This window comes from Athene noctua, chromosome 6, assembly GCF_965140245.1.
Source record: "Athene noctua chromosome 6, bAthNoc1.hap1.1, whole genome shotgun sequence".
Taxonomy (NCBI): domain Eukaryota; kingdom Metazoa; phylum Chordata; class Aves; order Strigiformes; family Strigidae; genus Athene; species Athene noctua.
This window is the reverse complement of record NC_134042.1, coordinates 13,324,409-13,343,620: the sequence shown is the minus strand read 5'-3', so window position 1 is coordinate 13,343,620 and position 19,212 is coordinate 13,324,409. Positions and strand designations below refer to the sequence as shown.

Below are 19,212 nucleotides of genomic sequence, written 5' to 3'. Positions count from 1 at the left end.
AGACGATGGAAAGCAAAAGTATGGAAATAGGTACACAGACTAGTGGAAAAAAACCAACCCAACAAATCCAGCCCTTCAAATCCACTGCTGAACCATCAACACTATCTGAATACCGCCTTTTCTAAAGATGAAGAAGAATGTGCTTACCCAGACACCTGCCACCTTTCCTTTGCAGATCGGTTAAACTTAGATCTCTGATATTTTTGCACCGTGTTGGCAAACAACGAGGTAAGAATGGCAGAAATAACAGGCACTAATGTTAGGCTGATTGGATCACCAGAGGAAGTGAAGGGGAGAGGAGCAAAGGGCTGAAAGCACCAAACAAGAACCAGAAAGTGAGAAGAGCGCGCTAGACAGCGAAAGAGGCAAGCTGAGTGTAAGGAGGTGCCAGTCTTTATTAAGGGACTCCACACACTGAGCTGCTCGATGTAATGTATTCCCACAGATGCTCAGGTACGCTGGAATACATTATCCCGAGAGACTAGTCTAGCATGAACAAGGCCACATATGTGTCCAAGTGCCAGAGATAAAACTGAATATTGGACACACTTAAATGCACAAGCACACACAGGGAGCTGCTTGATACCTGAGCTAGGATTTCTCAGCCTCTACATTGTCCCCCATCTCAGAGCAAAACCTTTGTGTGGCCAGTTTCTGTAGGGGGCGTTTGTGGGTTTTGAGATACAATCAAAACGCAGACAGAGGAAATGCAAATGTCATTCAGCTCCCTTTCATTGTCAGGAAGGACACATGAGGATAAAATACTGTGCACTGCATCCCTTCCCCTATTATGTGTCCTGCTGCTTTTGTCCTAATTTATCCCATGCATAATTTATTTACATGTGTATTGTTTCCCGATCAGCAACTTTAAAGAATAAGTGAAAATTATAAAATGTTTTATTAAACAAGTTGTTAATAAAAAATGCAGATGGTGTCAGGCAGCCAGCACCAATTCTGTTTCCTCCACATAGCATTAGTACTTTAAAAGGCACGCAGAGAAAAGCGAACCCAGCACTTGATGTCTATTGTTTCCTCCTCTCACACCCCCCAGGGGCGAGGGGAGGAGAAGGGAGCTAATTATAAACGGCCTAATCCTGCCCGCTCCGACTTTCGCAGCAGCGGGATCGGGCCCCCGGTTCCTTTCGGCGCAAGCGGCCCTCGGGCAGGATCCGCCCTCTCCGGCGGTCCGCCGCGACTGCTCGGGGAGCCCCGCGGTGTCCCGAAGTGCGAGGCGCGGCCCCGGCCCCCGCCGGCGGGACCGGACCGGACGGGACGGGGCGGGCGGCCGCCCGGCGCGCTCCCACGGCGGCGCCCCGCTCCGGGGGCCGCGCCCGCTCCCCGGGAGCTCCCCGCCTTTGCCTCGCCGGCCCCAGGGGCCACCGAGCCCGAGCTTCCTCGCCACCAGCAATACGCGCCCGTAGCTCTTCCCAGCGCAGGTGAGGAGCCGCGCGGTGCGGCCGGTGCGCTGCGCGGGGCGGGGCGGTGCGGTGCCCGCGCCTGAGCAACGCCCGGCGGCCGGGAGGGGAGAAGTTGCTCTCGGCTGCGGGAGTATTAAGCCCGCCGTCCAACGCGGGGCACGCCGTCCCTTCCGCGCGGCTGTCGGAGCGTGTTCAGCCCCACAGCACCCCCCCGCCATCAGGACAGTCGCGCTCCTTCGGCTAACACCCCGACAACCGCGCTCCCCCCTCCCCGCGGGTTTTCAGAAGGTGCTACCGAGAGGACGGGTAAATGAAAGCGAACGTTTTCTGCCAGGACGGAGCAGGAGAGCCGATAAACATGTCAGCACCCCTTCCCAGCTCGAGGCTTTCCTTCCCCTCCGGATCGCGGAGAGACAGCGGCAGGAATCCCTGGAAAAACCTTCAAGTGTTTTTCCAACTCCATCCGGAGAGACTTGAGTCGGGGGGGAAAAAAAAAAAATAAAGAAAAGAGAGAGAGAGAAAAGCCTCGCAGCCCTAATTTCATCTCTGCAAACTCAAAGGTATAAAAACACCCACTCAGCGCAGCCAGAAAGTGCAAACGAAGCGTCACCGCCAGGTACTCTGCTTCCCTCTCTAATAGCAAGAGCGCTGCCCCCGTTAGCAGCGAAGTCGTTTTGAAAAGGTTAAGACAGCTCCTCTCCCCACACACGGTGCCAAATCCCACTCTCCCTAATGCCTTCAGGGATTAACGGCGTGCGCTGAGACCACAAGGAAAATAAAGGACGCGATCCAGAAGACGACAGCCGGCTCCCGCGGTCCCCCTCGGAAACCGGCCTTGAGCCGGGAGCCCCGCAGAGCCCCGCAGCAGCGGCGGCGGCCCCGTCGGCGCACCGCTCGCCGCCTCCCCGGGCGCCCCCCGCCAGCCGCGGGGCAGATCCCGTCCGAGCAGCCCTCGGCCGCTTGTGCCCACTCCCAAGATGGAAACACGATCAACTCTCTCCGCCACTTCGGAAAGCGAAAGCCTGTCATATGCAAAACAGCTCTCCGGACTTCCTGCCCCAAATCAACGACCGGCAGTCGCGAGTCATTCATTTCACGCGAGTCTGCTTCCCTCCCTCTCCGCTCCCCCTCTCCCGCACGAACGCCGAGGGGCGCCGGCGGTGCCCCCGCTGCCCCGCTTCCCGACCGCCCCCCCCCCCCGCGCCTCGGCCGAGCGGCCAGGGGGCCGCTTCGTTCCCCCTCGCCGAGACATCCCAACTCGGCAAAGACCGGCGGAGGCAACTCCAAGCTGCGGCCGGAGCGCGGAGGCACCGCGCGCTGACCCGAGCCCCCCACCACCACCCCCCCGGGCCGGTCCTTCCCCCGCCGCAGCCCGGCGGGGCGAGCCCGCCCGGACGCTGTCAAGTGCGCGCACCCCCGCGGGGGCCCCGCGGGACGCCGCCGTTGCGCTCCGGGAGCGGCCGGCGGGCAGCCCCCCCCCTCCCCGCCGCCGCCTCCCCCCCCCCCCCCTCCCTCCTCTCCGCGCCCGGGCGCCAATTAACGGGCGCGCGAGCCGAACAATTTTTCCTCGTTAATTTCGGCGCGAGCCGCGGGGATGTGTTGCACAAAACCCGAGCGAGGCGCTGGGGCAGAAAGGAGGGCGGGAGGAGGGACCCGCCGGGAGGCTGCCGGCACCCGGCGCAGGCTGGCAGCCGGCGCCGGAAAGGCGCCCTTTTTCATATTTAAACCACGCGGAATATGTACATTTTTGATTCCTACTTACGCTTTCAGGGGGTTGTGAATGACAGTCGCCATTTTGCTACAATGTAACAGAATATTGTGTCTCGGAGTTCTAAAGGTTCGCTCAGGGGAAGCGGCCAGCCAATCGGAGCGCGGCATACCGGCCCGCCGACCAATGAGGCGCCGGGGGCGGAGCCGGGGCTCTGCTAGTTATTAGGGGAGCTGTCAAAGCCCAGAGGTCACTCCCTCTCCCTGGAACTGGCGGCGAGCAGGTCTTAAAGGGGCAGCGCCCGCCGGCGGGGCCGCCGCCGCGCCGGGGGGAGCCGGGGGCAGCCGGGGGACGCTTGCCCGCAGCCGCCCGGCTCCCGCCCTAACGCGCCGCGCCGGCAGAGGGAAAGCCGGTCTGGCTGCTCGCCCCCGCCCCCCCGTCCCCCAGGCGGCGTGCCCCACCGGGGGAAGCCGCCCGCGCCGCGCCGCCCGCTCCCCGGTAGCGCCCTTCCCGGGCCGTTTCCCCCCGCTCCGGAGCCGCTCTCCCCTCCAGGTCTCCGGGAGCCGCAGGCGCTGGCAGAGGCTCCAGGGCAGCGCCGCTCCCGCTCCCCCTCCCCCAGGAATGTCGCTCTCCCTGTCAGTCATCCCGGCCCGCAGCCCCTGCGCCCTTACATAACGCGCGGCGGCCACACCGACCGACCGGCCCCGGCTCTAGCCCGGCTCGGCTCTCCCACAGAGCAACTTCTGCGCCCCCCTTCCCAGCTTTCGGCACAAGGGGCCGCGGGGGGACGAGCCCCGAGCCGCGTTTCACCGGCCGTGCCGCCCGGCGGGGAGAGGGCGAGCGGGCGGCCGGAGCCCGGGAGCGCGGCGGGGTGCAGGCGGGTCCGGCTCGGGGAGGCAGCGAACTCCAGGGAGCCTGGGCTTACCTGCAGCTAACGAAAGGAGCTCGCAGATGAATTACGGAGCATGACCTAACTGATTTAAGAGGTGCCCATCCTGATCGCACTCTCAGAGGTAAATCCACTGAAGATCACAAAATCACACCAGTGCAAATTGTCAACAAGAGCAGGATCAAACCAAGAAGTTTTCTTCTTGCCTGCTATTAACGTAAGCTTTGTCATCTAGTACTTCTCTCAAAGGTCTTGCCTCCCTCCAGGCACCCTCTATCCCTTTAAAAAAACACAGCCACCACCACCACCAAAACCAAGCCTGCTTCTCCATTCTTTGCATTTATATAAGCAGAAGAAACCCAACTAAACACAGTTAAAATGCACCACTGTAAAAGCAGTAAGAGAGGAGGCTACAGAACCAACTTGCTTCACAACTTAAAAGAATGGAAGTGATGATGTTTGTGAGAATTCAAATGTTAACCAAAACAGCCATCTGCCTGAGCTACCGGACAGAACTTTAAAAGGCAGACAACCAAAATCCTTCTCTCAACTGTAAGAAAATAAAACTTTTATTCTGGGGCAGAGGAGAAAGGAAAAGAGACAGAGAACAGAAAGGTAGAGGAAATGCTCACCCACAAAGAAGTGGGGAGAAGAGAGCAATGCGGCAGTTTCCCATCCATTAAGGATTCATCAGAAGTCTGCAGAAAGTGAAACTTCCTCACATCTGTCTAGGGTCCCCCTTCCCAAAACACTGCCTACTCCAGCTACTAGGTCCACTGAGGTACCACGCCAAGCGTGCAGCCCGGGAGGGAATTGTCTCCTCCGTCAAAGCAAGCTGAGCCATTCGGTTACAGGCACTGCTTAGGAGAAACAAGCTTTTTGTCAGCTGGAGAGTTGCCAAGATGCTGAGATCTATCCCAAAACGGTTCTGGGAAGCAATCTTTAAGAATATTTCCATTATCATATTACATTATATTATTTAACATAGTAGCAGCCCAGGTGACATTGAACATGACTTCAGACCCTCCTGTTTAGTACTCTCTCACTGTTCACAGGAAAAGCTAACCACAAACTGCCAAGTTTTCATAAGCACACAGCCGATGTACACACTGCAAAGAACTGAACAGCTTGGCATGCACCTGAACTGCTGACCCTGAACTAGTGACCTATATCACATCTCACTGTTGTGGGGATTTCTGGTTTGACTTTGCTGGTTGCCACAATATTCACTTAATGGCAAACATCAACCACATTTTAGCATTTACCCTAGTAGAGGCAATATTCACTTGTGGGATAACGATGACTTTGCTTCACACGAAAGAAAAAATAGCCTAGGACCATATCACACCGCAGAACTCAAAGCAGATTTGTGCTACTGAGAGAAGGCACCAAAATTCAGCCAAGCTCTAAAAAGCCCTGAGATGGTCTAATGCAAACTGGTGACATTTTTGGAGAATTGAAAAAAACACACAACTGTGAGGTAATTTTTAGGAGTTTAGTGAGTCCCTCTGGTCCTGTTTGGTGGGATATATAGGCCCATTCCTGCTCTGCAGGCAAAGAGCTCTTGGCACAGCTTGGCAGGGAGCATATTGCAAAAATGGGATTAAGCCACACATGTGCTTCCCTTGCTGCTCCTGTTATTCAGACGTCAAGCCTTTATCAGCTACCAGCAAAAAGCAGCTAGAACAGTCACAGATGACCCTGTATTGTTGATAGCCCTTTTCCCAGTCGGCCCCCACGCTACCGGCCAGGAGAAGCAGTCAACAGCACCGTCTCGCTCAGAGGAATCTCCAGGACGCCCAAGGACAGAGCTGCCATATCAGAGCAGTGGGAAGCCTCAGCTGCGACAACAAAGACATCAGCCTTTGCTCATGCGTCCATACAGTTTTCCTATAATGTGCTTCTTGTAGAATTCCATAACAGTTAGGTTACCATTTTAGCTGGAAAAAAGGCACAGAGCACTGAGTGGCATCTCACTTGTAATGAACTCATAACTTATTCATATATTCACTATTTGCCAGTAAGGGGACCATCACAAACCTATGTTAATAAAACTTTTATGCCACACCAGAGTTACCTCCGTTTTCACACACACATCAGTCCAACATCAATCACTTATGAGCTACATTTTTAGATTAATTTTTCTTCTGATTAAGTCACGAATCAAGAGTGTTACTGTTGTTTTGTACCCTACAAGACCAACACATCTCAAACACACTCAGTTACACATACACTAAGTTCTAACTTCAGGATTCCTACATTCCTACTTAGCTACTGACCATCTTACTCAGACCCACTTGAAACATAACAAGGATGCTGCAAGAAAATATAAATACTTTAAAAGTATTTGGCATAAAATCCCTAGATGGGCATATTTTTAATGAGAGGCTGCCAACTGTTTGGACAGCCAATATTTAAGAAAGGAAGGTAAGTTTTGACATAAAACTACAGAGGTAAAAAGTATTGCATTAAAACAAGGCCTAAGCATGCTGCCTCTATGGGGTTAGAGCAAGCAGGGCTTTAGAAGGCAGGATCTACCACCTCACCTCAAGACCCCAATACAGAACGGCAGCTGATCTCTACCCAAGTAGAGGAAAAACGGTGTCATTTCTTTTCATGGTATTGGAAAGTGTCATGTCTCGTAGATCACACTGCTGCCCTCCTGATCCATCTCTACTTCAAACATTTTTACTATTTGCATAATGCAAGTGCATTGATACTTTGTGAGGTGTCAAAAATATTCCTGCTCACCCTGCAAAGCCTTATTTTAGCTGACAATCTTCCACTGTGAAAGAGTTTTTACCCTGTATTTATGGTCTCCTGCTTTCCTTTTTATCTTGTTAAGTTTTAATGTACAGTTGTTCTTTTCTGGAGGGAGGAAAAGTTAGATTCTTACTTACATGTTCCCTTACTTATACATTGTGAATTGGAAAGTGAAACAAAATAGACACTGACATTGAAAGCCACAAATCTAATTTTGCTATGGAGGGAAACATAAGACAAGCAGTTGTTAGTCTACCAGAAGCCACATTTTTCTTCAGCTTTAATATTCCCAGATATTTCCAGTGATATAAAACTTTGAATATTAATGTATTTGAAGAAAATAAAGGACCAGATTCATATAGGTCTAAATGGGACAGCATGCTCTGCATGCCATAACATAGCTTGTTAAAGCAAAACAGGGCCCCACATGCACAGACATCCTGCAACAGATTTGAAGTCTTAACCCCTTTTTATTTATTTAAAGCTGTGCAGGCATCTCTCATACACTGCTTCTTGTCAGTACTCCTCCTCACTTCCTTTGATCTTTACCAATAGTTGGTTAGCTGAAAGAGGAGGGAAAGATAGCAGCGTGTCAACGTTAGACTCAACACCAGCTCTCTACAGAAACATCACCAAAAATTTTACGTAGTCAGCATAACAAAGATAACTATGGAGCTACACAGCGTAAAAACTGGAGCCAACAATTCATTCTTTGCAACTTCGGGAATCGCATTCTTAAAAAGTGACCTCAATTATTTTTTTAAAAAAAATTTTAAGCAAAATTTCCCCTCCATAGCTATAGCAACAATTTTTGGATGCCTTTAGGCTATCTTGATTTCAGGCCTGGTTCTGACCTCCCAGAGTTTTAGGTTTGTATTCACTATTCCATTTACTATCACATTACACCTGAATTACATTTATGCAGAGGTCTGGACTCAAACCCCTTTATTTTTTTAATGGGATGTTCCAATAAAATAAATGTATTTTAACACTAAAGAGGAGTCTCTAATATTAAGAAGTACATCAAGGCCTCAATGTGAAGCTTTCAAAAGTTTGGAGACAGAAGTTGTTTAAGGTTCCAGATTGTGGTTCAAGTCTGTCCCCAGTTTAACAAACTGTTGAAAATCTATTTAGCGTGGTTGCTGGAAAATTTTTTACGTTATCATGGATGGTTCTTAAGTTTCCCCCATAATAGAAAATAATGTTACAAACAAACTGCCTCAAAAGGAGAATACAAATCTTTATGGTAGCCACTGCAGTGCTGCGGTAATAATAGGAAAAGGAATAATGCAGATAGATACATGCTCTGAAGAACACACATACAGTAACTATGGGTGTTCTTTCCATGAGGGGAATCATTGTTACAATTTAGATGGGACAAAACTGAGTTCTCAACACAAAGAACAAGATTTACATACATCCAGGTCTTCCCCCATTATTTCTTAAGTAACTAGCTGGTGAAAACAGAAAAAGGAAAGAAAAAAGCGAACCCTTTAGGACCCCTTTTCACTCTTCCCTGCATTAAAGGTAGAGAAAAGTATTCCTGCATCCACCAGTGGGATAGAGGTGGTACCCTGATTCATCTGAGATAATGCTGTGTCTCCTGTCCCCATCTATTCCTAGTGCAGGGCTAAAAGGGAGTTTCTGAAGTGCCTCGAATCTTGAAGGGAACAGATCGTATATTAGGGCATAATTACATGGACAGATCTGACCCTCAGAAAAAGTTCCTCATTACCACTGTGGATGGAGTCTGGGGATTCTGCCTACCTACAGTTTTAACCACATATTTCAAATGTGGCCTAGGAGTGCTGCAACATGACTTCCTCTTGCCCATGAGTAGAAAACAGAATGCAATACCTTACTAATCAATCTTATCTCTAATAAGCACAGAGCACACACTGTAATTACGATTCTAAGACAGGTTTAACATTTGGATTGAGCATAATGAATGGCACTATCAGAGAAAATTAACAACTGAGAAAAATATGAACTGCCACATTCATCCAGAGAGTGTTAACTTTGAATTTTGCTGTTGATTTGAACAGCTTCATCTTTTCTTCCTTACTGATGAGACTACCTCAAAGAAGGGAATGAGTATTTCACTGTGACTATCTACTGACTCCACTGAAGAATTTTTTTTAATAGTGTAGGCAGAATTGAGCTGTCCAGACACAGTTTGAGTGTAACAACTTGTTTTCTTTCAGTATTCAAGATTCTTTGTTTATAAAGTGCATTTTGGGCTTTTATAAGGCCAAGGAAATAAACACTATAATAAGTAGGCTACTTTTGTAGCACATGCAGGTGTTATACAGTTTATAACAAAAGCAGTCTTTTTTTCCTCCTTTGTTTAACTCCACTGAAAAATTAGATTTAGCCAGAAAAACATCTCACCTGCTAACTTTTTTTTTAGTTTAATACTATTTGGGAAATATATTTTCAAATTTTTTTATTATTTTAATAACACCTTTAATGGTTTCACCCCCTCTTCCATATAAATACCAAATAATTACAGTATTGCAGCTTTTAATCTTTTCTTTCCTTCAGTTTTGTTCCATTATTTTCAAAACAATCTGTAATTTAAAATACCTTCCACTTCACAAAAGTTCAGAGTAAGAAAAACAAAACCTGATGAGGTGGTCAAGGTGGAAAGAAAACCATCCACATAAACAGCAGTTTGGAATTAGTGAGGGGATAAGAGGGCACTAGCTCATTTTATTGCATTGATTGGCCAAACACCAGAGGAAAATACAAGTAAGGGGGAAATAAGACTCCTTTTGTTTAGCTATGCTTTAAATCCTGCTAAGTAGAAAGAGCTTTAAAGTGTCACAAAATTGTTTTTCCATTTCCCATCCAACTTTACTTTGGTAGAGGAGGGAAGCAACAGAAAAGTACAGACTGACCTGCCTAAAATACCAGTTTAGGTCAAGCCTAACTTTAAAAAGTTGATGACTGCAGATTTCAGTGGACACACATGGTACTGGTGTGACACAATCGATCCTGGGAATCTATTAGATTGTTATTGCAGTCACAGTGAAGCTGGTTTACTTGCCCCCAGATCACACCAAAAATTTGCATCTGTGGAGCTAATCTGATACAAATTTTCCCAATCCAAACAGGTTCTCAGGCCAGAATTCTCCACTTCAGAATAATTTTGCTGTAACCTTTTAAGAGAGATAGCCACACTGGTAAAATCCCTTACACAGAAGCAGTGTTGCCAAGGGCAGTGTGTTATATGTTGGGGAGTTTTGTTTGGGTTTTTTGAACGAGGGTGAGCAGCTTTGCTGCCAGGACACCTCCTTCTAATGCAGAAGTCACCTCTCCAGCAGGAAGCTCTGCCATACAACTCTTGCCCCAGCCATTCTTCTCCCACATCTAAACCCTTGTGTCAAGTCGTCTACTCAGGTTTTCGCTTGAGTTGACAGGCCTTTGCTGACACTGTTACTCTGTGCTGCCTCAACAGAAAGCGGCAAAGAGCAGCTTGTCAAACTTTATTATGAAATTCCAAGCAAAAAAAAAGGCTGATGGGATACTGCTTGATGCAAGACCCATATTTTTGCTACCACTGATGCTGCTTATTAGGCTATTTCTAGGACTATCCTGGAGAGCCCTTGTGATATTCTAAGAAAGTCTCCCTTGTGCAGGATTTACCAGGCATATACGTAGAGCCAGATTCTCACCTTTCATGTGTATTACCAATACAGGCCTACTGACTTTAGCAGTACTACTGCTACTATTTACCCCAATATCCACAAAAGTAGGTTTATACAGGCATCATTCCAAAACCCACAGTTAAGAGCTGTTAGCAGTGAACTCAAGCAGGCTATAGAGGCTCAAGCTTCCTTACCAGTATGCCCATGAACCCCACACTCTCTCCCCCACATTGCTACAAGTAGCACTCATATATACTACATATTTAACCCATATTCAGACCTCAGGCTGGCAGGACAAAAAGGATTGCTACTCAAGAGCTGAGAGCAAAATACAAGTCTAAATACAACATCACCACATAAAGCTTACACTCTCCATCATGCCAACTGTGCCACATGCAGAAAATCCAAGTTCCCTAACTCGCTATTCCTACCAGTGCTTGCTTGTGATGTTTTTGTTTGTTTTAAAGGTCAACAACCAGCTAGGAGTAGGCCAGACATTTGGAAAAAAAAAAAAAAAAGAAGGCACAGGCATCTTCAACTTCAGAAAAATTCCCACCAAGCATGCCTGAGGAAACCTTGTAGCATTTAGAATGTTTTGGCACCTGTCATGCTCAGTAATGATCAAGCACTACAGTTTTTCAACTCAGCAAAACTTTGTAAGACTAGGTGTAAGATCAGTCACCTAAGGATAGTGTCTTGTATACGTTGAATTCTGCACTCACCTGCAAAACCCAAAAGGTTTGCCCATCTCACACATAGCAGGATGCTCCCTCCCATCTGGTGTCTATGGCTAAAGCCCTCATGAAATATGATTTAAAGGCATTAGAACAATTTTGATGGAATAAAAACACCTACAAAGAACAATATTCCTGCTCCTGCTGCAATGCTCCAGCTCGCACAAAGTAAAATAGCTTACCGAATTATTTTCTGAGGGGAGATTCTCCCTGCCTGGCTCCTGCAAGCATCAGCATCTTGCTACAAAATGCAAGCAGCAGGAGTCCAGCTTTCAGGAACCCTATGCAGCCAATGCCCACAAAATAAAGCCTTACGATTGATCCTTACCCAGTTTAAAACTCTTCAGAAAGGGTATCAGCAAGCATAACTGACCTGTGTTCTTTTCTACTCTCCTCTGGCCCTGAATTGGCCACTTCTTCAAGTTATTTTTATTAAAACCTTTTCTCTCCCCACACAGCAAAAATTTCTCCCAGCAATCATGACCACCCGCTCTCATCATTCTTCTAGACATAGGCATTGGCAAAATCCTCTCGGGGGAAGGGCAATGATAGCACAGAATGGTCTGAAATGTACTTGCATTTGCTGTGGGTGAGAGGTGCTTGTTGCTTAAGATCACTCTCCTATCAGACAAGCGATGGATTCCCTTACTCTATTTATATACTTGGAATAATTCACTAGCTAACACTTTTCCCAGCTAAATAAATGCCCACCTCCTGAAATGGATTCAAAATTCTGGAGCACGGAGGTTACACAACAAGGGTCAGTATGCAAAGTCTAGTGCCAGAGACATGCAGCTGTTTCCCTCACTCACACTCCCTCCTTCTGATTATTGAACATGAGAATCTCACTTGTATTCCAGATACAAACGTAAGCATGTTATATTCCAAAGCTGGGCACTATTCCAGACTGGAGTGCTGGGAATATCCAAGTCTGGCCTACTTGTTAGCATAGCATCAAGATTGCTGGGACAATAGGCATCCATTTTGCAGTTACTGCAAATTTAATTTTTTTTCCCCCATGAATATATACTCTAACCCACCAGCAAAGCTTTGTTTTCAAGCCATATTCTTACACAAATATCCTAATACATCTGCTTAAAGGCTTAGGGAAGCCCTATGGTGTTTTCAAAAATCATACCAAGAAAATTAAACCCTATTTCTGCAAGGCACTAAAACATTTTTCTATGCATAATCATCAATACCATTCATTTGCTAAATGTGAGCTATACTATTGTGGAAACAAGACTGCAAAGGGAAGCAACACAGGTATCAGACGGGACTGGAAAATAATTTAGGCAGCAACGGGCTGCTGAGATTTGGAATTTGTAAAGAAAGGATCTAGAATCAGAGTAGGATTATATAGCTAACACAGAGTCACTAAGGGCTAAGAGCCCATAACTATAGGACACCTTGAAAAAGCACACTGGAATATTATTGAATGCTGCAATATAGCTGTGTAAGCCTAGATTCACACAGCCTAAACTCCACATGGGTCCCTGAGTCTAGTGTTTCCTATTAGGTAACTCAGAGTTATCAGATTCGGGGGCCTAATTTTAGTCTCCTTAAGGTTGAATGTTTGGGCTACAGATGCTAAAAACAAACAGAAAAATCCCTGCCAGTCAGATTCTGCTCCCATTTGTAATACACAATTCTAACCTAAAGGCTTGGTTCTGCCAAAGCTGGCTTCAGCAGGAAGAAGGGTTGTCCAATATTGTCACAATCAAATTCAGTTTGTACTGCCAGTAGGATTTATTCTGCATTTATAGTGATGTAAACTAAAGCAGGACATCATCTATGTTTATATAGAAGTTTTAAAACATATGCATGCTGCCATTGAAGTCTTCTGTGCAAGTTTCATCTACTGTTCTCAAAAAGCCAACCCAGCAAAGAAATTGGTGTTGTCAGGGTCAGGGTTTGGAGTTCCTGACCTGAAAAGAATTCGCATTTCTTTACATCCATAAACGCAGAATTCGGCCTTTATATGGTATTTCTTTATGAAAGCATGGTCTTAACAAAAAAAGATACTCTGAAAGAAGTCTGCTCACAGCAGCATGTAGTTCTTCTGTCCTACTACACAACAACCGGCCAGCTCCACAAATATACATCACAAGTGGGCATGTCGGAATTAAAACCTGACGTGGATTACGTGCAGTGACTACGTGAACCGTTTAAGGTCTCGGCGAATCCTCTCCAGGGTATATCCCCCCTCCGCTCTTTCACCGGGCACTGCCCGCCCCGGCTCACCTGCCGCGGGGGGCGTGGCCGGGGGCGGGGCGAGGGGCGGGGCCCTGGCGCCCCCTGGCGGCTGGCAGCAGCAGCGCGCGGGGAAGCGCCGCCTCAGGCTTGGAGCCAAAGGAAAAAAGCAAATAAATAAAAAGCCCCACACACCCAGCAAAGCTCCCTCTCGGCCGGAGCACGTACAGCACTCCTCGGCTGAGGACACAGGCAGAGCAGGTACTCTGCGTTCCCGTGTTCACAAACACAAGGCTGCGACAGGCACAGCTGTGCACGGGAGACGTCCCCCTCTCCCCACCGCGGGGACAGGCCTACTTTATCCTGTTATAAGCGATAACTGCTTATCCCGTTGTCTTCTAAACAGGGTAAAGTAGGTTTTAAAGTTTCAGCATTTGAACAATAGAAGCATTTTCAATAGTGAGCAAACAAGTTATCTTCAGTTTAACAATAAGGTGGAGCGACTGCGCACCTTCATGGCTTTGAAATTCAGACAACTCGGTGGATTTGGTGTCAGGTATGTGGCTTTACAAATTTTCTGTGGAAAGAACACCCACAATTGCCTAAGCCATGAAAAATACCATCAGAAACCTGTTGTGATGTGGCAACTAAACTCCCAAGGATTCCATCTGTACTGCTGCAGTATTTGTTCCTCACCCAGCAGTTCCCGTTGCACCAGGAGGGAAGACTAGCACTCTCCTGCTCACCGCTTTCTCTGCTGATGTACAAGGGCAGCAGCACAGAGGAGAGTGGGAGAAAGGACTCAGCCCTGCAACTGAAAACTGTATTGCAATGCAATCTACATAAAGGAGATGAATTAAGACTCTGAAGAAAACCATTGTTCTGGTATCTCCTACATTTGAGGGCTTGACTTGCAACCTTATGCTACTTTATTTTTTAATATCATATATACAGTATTATATCTATATATACCTGTGACAGACTACTGTGTACCATTCAGCTTTTCCCCAGAACAATGAATACACGTACTAGCACTAGGACAAAAAGGTTACACCTTGAGACTTCTATTTTGACCATTCTTTGTATGTACACACACAGAGTCCTTCTCTGGCATTTGGGCATGCACGTGCAAGCATGAACACAGATCTACAGAGTATCATTTAACCTTTGAAGTCAGGCTGGAAGCCTTGGGACAATCTCAAAACTACATCTAAAACAACTTTTTAAAAAAATCAGTGCTATATACACAGCATTATTAGTTTTTCTTTTCACTTTGCTGTGCTAGCGTAGAGATATTCCTTGAAAGCCAATTTTTTAAAGTGTTTTATCTGCTTTTGCTCTGTTCACTTAAAATCATAGCTCTGTTTGTAAAACTAGTTATTCATAGAGCAGCCAACTCTGATTTTATAGGGTTGATGATGCTGCTTCAGGTAAAAAACAAAACAGAAGGATCAGAGGAACACCTACACAGAAAGTAGCATTTTCATGCCAAAACTTTTAGTCAGGAGAAATCAGGTAAGAGAAGGATGAAAAACATGCATGACATCTCTATAAAGTTTAATATTTTTTTTCACCATAATATTAACAACCTGTAGTTAGGGCCACTCAGGATTTACTATGTATGTCTCATAACATGGGACTTGTTAGTCACAGCCTATAGAGCCAAAAAAGCATACAAGACATTTATTTAGTTGAAGTCTTACATCACAAAGAAGCCAGTTACAGCATTTAAACCTATTTCTTTTGTAAATATGAGAAAGAGTCACTCAGTTTATAACGCTCCCCCCAAAAGCTAAAACCAACAATATCAGCCAGTGGAAATCCTTGACAAATGCAAACTTACGATTTCAAGGTCAGAAATTTCTTATTTTAAGAGTCCACACATTATGGTACTGTTTCCAGCTTATTATGGACAGATCTCTTCTTAAAGCAGGAGAAAACCCCACAGCAACAGTTACTGCTTTTTTCTTTATTTTTTTTGTCTCCAGACTACAAAGAACTTTGCCCTAACGAACAAAGAGTAAACAAGACATGCAGCCCAAACAATTGTCTCCGGGGGGGGGGGGGGGGGGGGGGGGGGGGAATTAGATTTTTAGACTGCTAAAGAATTGAGTCCTTCCCCTTAGCCCAACTTCTACTGAAGTGGACATAGCTTGAAGGATGGCCCTGTGAAAAGGATACTGTGGTGAAAGTGTCACCAGCCTTGGCACTAACACACTTGGCAGTACTCTCAAGCATGTTGGAAGCTGGGCAGGACACTTCTGCTGTCATACCAATACAGAGCAAACTCCTGTTTTTCCACAACCCCTTCACACCACAGCCAGCCACAGATGGGTGGCAGGGCAGAATGGCATCCTACTATCACCCAGCCTGACAAATCCAGACCACTACCCATCAAAAGGAATGTGCATGCAAAGAGTCTCCTACAGGAAAGCAGGTGGTATGGCAGGTTGAAACAAAATGCAGTGGAAAAGCCAAATAAATGAAGTCTTGTAATTTGTCCATTAACATCAGGAATATTAAAGGACATAGTCAAGTTACTACACCCCAAAATAACAAGACAGTGCCTGATTCATCCCTCAGATTAATTTAGGTAGTCACATCACAAGTCTGACCCAGAATACTTACAAGTTACCAAAAATTGTAATATGCACCTTTTGTTGATACTTTAAGTCAATGGGTTTGTTTTGGCTCAGCAAAATGAACTGAAGAGGTGCACTTTGCATCTCAGGAGATTTGAATGTTCTTAGATAAGAAACCTTTAAATGCCATTCCAGGATTTAGCACCTAATCCACATTCCATAAAAATAATTCTAGAGAATTAAATAGGCTTTGCATCAGGTCTATCAGGGTGTGTCTTCCAACTCCATGGCCAGTCTTGCCTACTCACTAGCTACACCATGACGCACAGCAGATCTGGAGCTGTCTACTTCTTGTTTGGTTGGCCAGCTGAGTAAGTTACCACAACAAACTACACTAGCCAAGAGTCATGCTTCCTGTAAGCTTTACAGGTGAACAAAGCTGCACAAAACACAGCACAAGAAAGGAGCTGCTAGGCCATCAGACAGGATGTATTTTTTCCAGCACTGTTCCATGCAGGTACAGCAGTGCTAGTTACGGAGCCAGAGGCTGATGCTGACTTAGCTACTCTTCCACTGGTGCCATCATCCCAAAGCTGTCATGCAAACATAAATGCTGGGCATATCTCCAACCTTAGAAAATGAAAGAGGAAAAAAGTTGGTTTCACAAGCCAGCATAGCCTGCTAATAATGTTTTAAGAAATACTACAGAGGTGATTTTAAATTGGAACACATATGAGTTCACTCCTCCTAATGGGTAGGATACATCTAACATGTTAAGACTAGTACAGTTTAGATAGAACAATATCTTTATGGCATTGCTTATATCCTTAGATTATATCTACTATAACACAACTAATAGAATGTATTCATGGCACACATTCAGCAAGCAGTCAGAAAGCCACACATTTCTTCTACACCCCACCTTGCATACTACAGCTCACTACAGGCCAGCAACATAACAGGCACACAGATTCTGCAGCATTAGCTAAACCTGAATAAATTATTTTTAACTGCAAGTACCAAGCTCTTATCCTCTTTAGAGAAAGCCACATTCTTTGTGGATGTGCTGCATACAAAACTTTTAATAACATCTTTTCCAGTTCCTGTAGCACTGTTTGCCATTACCAGCACCAGTTAAACAAATCAGGGCCACTTAGTAACCTCTTTCCAGTGAAACTTTCTTTCCATCAAACCATTTTGCACTAATTCAGAAAGCCTGTAATCATTTAATATCAGTCACATTACATTTCTAGTGCATTCCTAATTATTTCATCTGCACTAGAATTGGGAATCTAGAAGTAATGGATTTTTTTTCAAGCTCTCCCTGGAAGCAAGCTCCCCTCAGTCCACCTGCTGAAAGGGCACCGCAAAGTGGCAGAGGGTCTCAGTGAGAAGTTCCAGCTGACTTGCAGGGAAGCTTAGGAACTGAACTTTATTCTTCCCACATAATTGAACTCATTAGCAGTCATCTTTCCTATTTTTTGTTTTGGAGGTTTTCAGAAGATGAGGGGAAGGGGCAGGGGAGAAACTGACTCGTAAGATATTAAGTGGCAGGTAAAATGTGTGACAGTCACATACATTAAAAATCCTAACTTTGCATGTACAACTCCAGCCTCTGAACTACTTCTTATCAGTCAAGAACAAGGTATTGGGGTATAAGCAGGAATTATTTGAATACAGCTCACTACTGAGCCACAAGGCAAAGACAGCACACTGTGCACTGTACCACAACATAAGAATCTATAGTGTGCCTAATTCCTCAATACTCTGTACAGTTTGTTAGAGCTAAAAAAGACACAATGAAGGATGACAAGGATGGTCAAAGGTATAAAAATAATTTCTGTACAGTCAAATTGTACAAACAGAAGTTTAAAAAGTGTTGACTTCTCCAGCTGGAAGAGGTGGCTGAGGTGGATTATATTAGAAGTCTATAATGTCATGACTGTCAGAAGGGGCATAGGATTTGCAAAACAAGGATTTTTGTGTGTCAAAATTTCTAAAAGGTAGGTTCAAAATTAACACAGGAGGTATTTCTTCACATAGTTAACAATTAAGTTACGGAATTCCTTGTCAGAAGGTGCTGTTGCTGCAAAACCCACCACCTACTGATTTAATCAATTTCAAATTGAAATAGTCCACAGACAGAGGTTTGGGGGGCTGTGAGGGTTTGGGGGGGGTGGGGGTGGGGGTGTATGTGTTTACTGGTTTTTATCTTTTTTTCCTGGCTAGGCAACTGTGGGCTTGGTTATTTAGTAAAGTTTCTAAGGCCTTCTGATTTTTTTAAATGACATTGGCATTATCCTTCAGTACAGTCACTGCTCGCATTACTCAATCTATACCTTCAGATTTCCAAGTACATACAGTATATACACTGTCCTCAATTAAAAAAAAAGTAACAGGTCAACACCTGATTGCAATGCTTATTTTATCTCTAAAGTCCTGCTTCCAGTTATTCACCCAACATAAGCTTTTTTAGCCTCCTGCCATGGTATACACCTGCACAGTAAGCATTTCCCATCAATGAACATATTCTTCAATACCTTGGTGAGGCTGCCCCATAGCATACTCTTTGGATTGAATTCTATATGGATCAAAAAATTCCAAAACAAAATATAGATGACCCTCAAAATATTTTTCACTATTTCTTTAATCTCCATTTAACTTTTTTTTTTAAAGAAACTTGTCAAAACAGTTCTTAAATTTTCTACCAAAAAAGGATCCTCCCTCACTTCACATGGCTGAGACCAATGACTGCATGAATGGATGCAACCACCTGTGAGAAAGGTTCTTAAGTACTTTTATTCCTCCTAGAAGAAATATTTAGAGCCAACCTCCTCAAGTCAGAAGTACTTCGCTGTTGGACACAGTATACATGCAGAGCTACACTGTATAAAGACATTCATCTGCTATTGTAATTTTATCCAGAACCTGTGGGAGCAATTTTACTTCACTGACTTATCACCATACAATGCTCACCCTTTATGTTACTTCTCCCATAGAAGTTCTCCTAGACCTTGACCTTACACACACTTGGTGATCATCTGTATTTTCCTTTTCTTTCACACTTGGCATTCTGAACAGAGGCGATAAAATATGTTCAGTATTCAAGGTGAAGATGCTCTACCAGCTGACATAATTGCACTGTCTGTTAGCTTTAGGAAAGCAGGCATGTTTTATAAAGAAAACAAGTAAATGCTATTCGTCAACTTACACTCAATTGTTACCTGCATAGGGAAAAGAAAAAAAAAAACACAAAACAAAAATTACACACCACA

General features: G+C 45.4%; 1 protein-coding gene across 1 annotated transcript in view; it reads right to left on the bottom strand.

The window, feature by feature from the left end:
* DPF3 (double PHD fingers 3) overlaps nucleotides 1–3,296 on the bottom strand; it is a 154,859-nt gene extending 151,563 nt beyond the window's left edge. Inside the window, exon 1 of the mRNA XM_074909648.1 lies at nucleotides 3,181–3,296. Within this exon, the coding sequence (XP_074765749.1) occupies nucleotides 3,181–3,296 (116 nt within the window). The remainder of the gene's footprint in view (nucleotides 1–3,180) is intronic.
* Between the last annotated feature and the right edge of the window lie 15,916 nt (nucleotides 3,297–19,212).